This window comes from Galeopterus variegatus, unplaced genomic scaffold, assembly GCF_000696425.1.
Source record: "Galeopterus variegatus unplaced genomic scaffold, G_variegatus-3.0.2 Scaffold1115, whole genome shotgun sequence".
In the NCBI taxonomy this organism is placed as follows: Eukaryota; Metazoa; Chordata; class Mammalia; order Dermoptera; family Cynocephalidae; genus Galeopterus; species Galeopterus variegatus.
In genome coordinates this window covers 511752-516859 of record NW_007727226.1, presented here as the reverse complement: position 1 = coordinate 516859, position 5108 = coordinate 511752, and the positions used below count along the sequence as shown (strand labels likewise).

The window sequence follows — 5108 nt, the reverse complement described above, 5'->3', positions numbered from 1 at the left end:
AAGGTAAACAGAGACTCAGGCATTTGACATCCACGTTCAGAGATATTAGAAACATCTGTGATAACAAGGTCAAAAGTGTGACCATGGAGTGTGTGGGTTACAGCAAATATCAATGGAGGCAGGAGAGTGAGAAACTGCAAGGACGTGGTATTGGATGTATTATCCACATGGGTATCAAAATCCCTAAACTTGGGGAGAGGAGTAGGGACATAGAGGCTACTAAGGTGGGAGCTAAAGTCATCAGTGAAATAGAGGGATGGGAAATTGGTAAAGAGTGATATTAGCTTTATCTCATTGATTGCTATGAGTTAGTTTTTAAAAGTGTATTTTATCATAAGAATGATATAAAATCAAAATCAAAATATAAGGCACAAATCTCCCACAATCCTATCAGTTCATCAGAGGATGATGTATTTTGACTAAGCCCTGTAGCTCTTTCTGGTCTGCTGATCTCTGATCTGGCCAGAAGTTCTATTTTCTTTGCTTACTCACTCTTCATGGAAATGTTGCAGGCTTTGTGTCACCTGTGAGTAGCTGCGTCTTCACCTGGCAGCCAGCTGGAGCAAGCCCTCAAATGAACAGGCTTCTCATTGTGCCTGTTGACCTCCCTACTCCAGTGTGCTGATCTCCCTATGTGGTTAAAATCTGGGACAACCACTATTAATCATGTTTGTAAAGTAGGGCAGCAGTCTTTCATTTGACAAAACTTGTTTCATTTTGGATGCCCTAGCTCAGATAGCTTTTCATTACTTCCACAGAGTTGTCTAATTACCTTTGATTACTTGCTTTGAATCATCCAGATCTTCCTTCAGTGCCAGTTATGTTTACAAATTAATTGGTGAGTCTGTCCTCACCATTCGCTGTGACTAATGAGTTCTTATTCCAATTTGTAAGTGTTGTTGCTGCCACGGTTGTCTTGAACGTTCATCTTCTGATTGTTTCTGGACAGGGAATTATGGGGAGAGTGGAATGGACGCTTTCAAAGAGCTGGCTGCCCAGGAAGGCCTCTGCATTGCCCACTCAGACAAAATCTACAGCAATGCTGGGGAGAAGAGCTTTGACCGACTCTTGCGCAAGCTCCGAGAGCGGCTTCCCAAGGCCAGAGTGGTGGTCTGCTTCTGTGAAGGCATGACTGTCCGAGGACTCCTGAGCGCCATGCGGCGCCTTGGCGTCGTGGGCGAGTTCTCACTCATTGGAAGGTAAATTGATAGATTTCTCTCTCTCACACACACCACACTTTAGCTTGCTCTCACAAAGCTGTACTTTGTGACTCCAAGGTGGGTGAGTTGTGTAGTGCTGAGCTGAACATTAGCTCTGGGTCTCATTGATGGTGGGGCTAGTGGCATCTTCCTGACAGACAAGAACACAGTAGGCAATAACAAGGTGATGCTCATATCTGCCTACCTCCTCAGCACAGGAATCTTAATGGGATATTGATGGATGGAAGGCGGAAGTAAAAATGGAAAATACATATTAAGATTTGAAATTTAAAGAGTTGATCAAATACAAGTGAAGACCTGGAGCTGAACTTTAGACCTTGATAACGCTGATAATCTCCTGTCACACTTATGGGATGGCTAACAGTGATGATTTCAGCATGTGACTTTTGAAATGGCATGTGGGTTCCAAAGTCTCTGTTCTCTTTCGAGATCATATGCACGTTTGTGGGAATAGATTTTCAGGATCATTGTATTTTTCATAGAATTTTTGACCCGACAGATGTCTTGTTTAATTTGCTGTCTTCTAACATTGCACATAAGAACTAAATTTCTCCAAGGAATCTACTGAGTTTACCTGAGTGAAAGCCTTCACTGATCTTCAATCTTGTCACATTCATCTTCCAAATTTCTTTGCCTCCTCCCATACCCTTTACTGATTAGGTTACAATTTTATTGTACACTGAAGAACTTCAACCACTGATCCTCTTCTCTCAGAAGCTGGGTAGCAGTGATGTGAACATCCTCAATGTACCTTTCCTTCCTGTTCTTGTGCTTGTGGTAATGACTGCAGTAGTAGTAAAGACTAATCTCACCATCATCTGAGTTAGAGGCTTAAGATATTCCAAAGACTTTTATTAAGAAGGTAGGGTAGAAATACAAATAAATGAATAAAGAAAAAAAGAGATACTCCTCAGGTATGAGGAGGTGTGGAGCCAAGGTCAAAGTATAATTCAAGGTTAAGAAAATTACTGAATTTGGGAAAGATTGGCACAATGGCACGAAGAATCATTTTGGCTTCTTCAACATGATGCAATTGTGTGAAACCACTTAAAACGTTCATAAGAAATTGGGGCTTTTAAGAAATATTTTTAAAAGTTTATTGCTTTTGGGAGTGAAAAAGATGTAAGCAGCATTATTGAAGTGTTACACAAAATAATGTTCTTAATATATGCACCAGGACAGATGGTGTACAGATATTCAGTCCTTTCAGTTGCTTTTGTAAAATGACTGCTTTTAAGAAGGTGCTTGTTTTTTAAAAAAGTTCTCATGGTTATCATTTTCAACACAACTGTAATCTGTTTTTCAGAATTTCTTCACTTTAGTATCTTCAAAGAGGTTATCTACCTGGGTTCTGGAGATCTTAAATATATATATGGCAAAAGTGTGAGTTTTGGGGTATATAGACTGCCAAATTATGAAATGTAATCATACGAGATGCTATATTGAGTAATTGGAGTGTAAAAAATTCATTCCATCATTGTTATTTAAAAGCTGAGAAAGAATGGTAAGGCAACTTAAGTCTTTCTGGCTCTTGCTCACCTCCTAATTATGCAGCTGAGCTCAGATTAGTATTTCTGAGCGTCTCACGTGTGCTTGCTCATGAAGAGGTTATGTGATAGCTACCTTTTTTTATTCCTCTTCTTCTCTGTGCAACCTCTGCTGGGTTCTACTGACACATGCCAGGGAACTATCATCACATAAACACCTGAGTTTCCAAGAACATAGCTACCTGTATTAGTGGTACTGCCGCTTATGCATGAAATTCTTGAGATGCCAAAGCTCTACCATGCTCTGTGCCAAAGTGAGGGAAGGTGCCTCTCTGCCTTTCTGGGCTACTTTCCATGAGGGCCTATCAAAGTGGTGTTGGCTTTTATTCCCATATCATAGAGGATTTGGGAGAAAACAATCTTTTAAAATTTTTTTCACAGTTCTTTCTCCCTTCCCTGAGATTAAGATATCAGTCCATAGGGAGCTGAGCTGAGGACAAATTCAACTGATCATATGCCATACTTAGAATTAGACTTCTCTTCAGTTGATTGCATCTCTCTTCCTGTGGATGAATTCGTCCTAAATGCTGCTCTGCTGATCATACTAATGGACATTTAGTGGACATGGTTTCCTCATTTGAGCAGACATGTCCTGAATGGTCCCAGTTTAACCTCAAGCTGCTACTTGTAGCTCCATTAGTAATGCTGTTGAGTATGTCTTTCCTCCCATTTAAAGAGGTTTCATCTACCAAATGATAAACTCCTTTGAGGTCAGGAGCCATTGCTTAGTTCCTTTCATAATGAATCGTATGACACTGGCTGCTGTGATGGATTTGTTCTTATACAGGTGAAGATGACTAAATCACCATCATGTAGATTGCTGCAAGAGAGATTTAGCTAGAAAAAATTAGAACTTCTTAAATGAAAACTTACACGCCCTTGTCTCCACGACCCCACTCTTCCTTCATACTTCACATCCAATGTATCAGGAACTTTTGCTGGTGTACCATCAAAACATATCCAGACATTGGGAACTTATCACTACTTCTGCTGCTACTATCCTGGTTTAAATCACCATCATCCCCTCAACTGGTCTATTGCAGTAACCTCCTAATTGACCCTTGCTCTTCCTGGCTATTTATTCTTCACACGGAAGGCAAAATGATATTTTAAAAATTTACTTCAAGTAATGTCACTCTTTACCTTACATGCTCAGTATTTTAAAGTGGCTTTCCATTCTTTCATAACAAAGTCCTTTCAAAGGCCTTCAAAGCCCCATATTCTGTCATTGGGACTGAGTTGCTTATTACAATAATGAACTATAATGACAGAAAAATAGAATTTGAAAAAGGAAGTTCTCAGAGATAACAAAAAATTCTATATTTAATGAATGTGGGGCAATGGAAATATAAAACAAAACAAAATGTGGGCTAAGCGTTATAGCTCTGCCATGAAGTGATCATGTGATCTTATTCACTCAGTGACTTTCTGTCTCTGAGCCTATATTTTTCCATAAAAATAAAAGATTTGGCTCCCAATCATCTTTAAGTATTTTTCCAGTCCTAGAATTTATTATATATTAAGGTATATGACTAAGCTATGATCAATAGGGATGTATTTTTAGATTCATTTTTTCTGTTATTCATGAATTCAGACTGATCAATGTACATTTTCTCAGCAGTCACCTTGTTAAAGCCAGCATTCATTAAATAAGCTTAGTGTCTTAATCTGTGGTCAAGGAATATAGTCATCAGACTTACAGGAGAATCAAACCTTTGACTTTGAGCAAATTGGCATAGTATTCTCATCAAGCAAGGATTTTTGTTGTTTTATTTTGTATTTTTTTAAATTGAAACAATTGATTATACATATTTGTGGGGTACAGCATTGAATATCAATACCTGTGTGCATTATGTGATGCTGAAATCAGGATAATAAGTATGTTCAACATTACAAAATGTAATAATTTTTTGTGGCCCTTTATCAATTTTTCACCAACCCTCCTCCCCCTCGCTCTTTCCCACCTCTGTTGGCTTGAGTTCTGTTCTCTCTTTTTGAAAGTTCAACAGATTATTGTGATCGTTGTATCTTTCTTACATTTTTACTTATTTGCTTATTTTTTAATTCCCACTTATGAGTGAGGACATGTGGTATTTCTCTTTCTGTGACTGGCTTATTTCACTCAATGTAATTCTCTCTAAGTTTATCCATGTTGCTGCGAATGGCAGAATTTCATTCTCTTTTTAGGCAGGACAGTATTCCATTGTGTGTGTGTGTGTGTGTGTGTGTGTGTGTGTGTGTATATATATATGTATATATATATATATATGTATGTATATCACATTTTCCTTATACAGTTGTCTGTTGATGGACATTTGGGTTGATTGCAACTATTGTCTGT

General features: G+C 38.5%; 1 protein-coding gene across 1 annotated transcript in view; it reads left to right on the top strand.

Annotated features, from left to right (window-relative positions):
* Window positions 1-957: 957 nt before the first annotated feature.
* Window positions 958-5108, top strand: part of LOC103592255 (metabotropic glutamate receptor 1) — a 320831-nt gene continuing 316680 nt past the window's right edge. Inside the window, exon 1 of the mRNA XM_008574901.1 lies at window positions 958-1199. Coding sequence (XP_008573123.1) covers window positions 970-1199 — 230 coding nt within the window. The 5' untranslated portion in view covers window positions 958-969. The remainder of the gene's footprint in view (window positions 1200-5108) is intronic.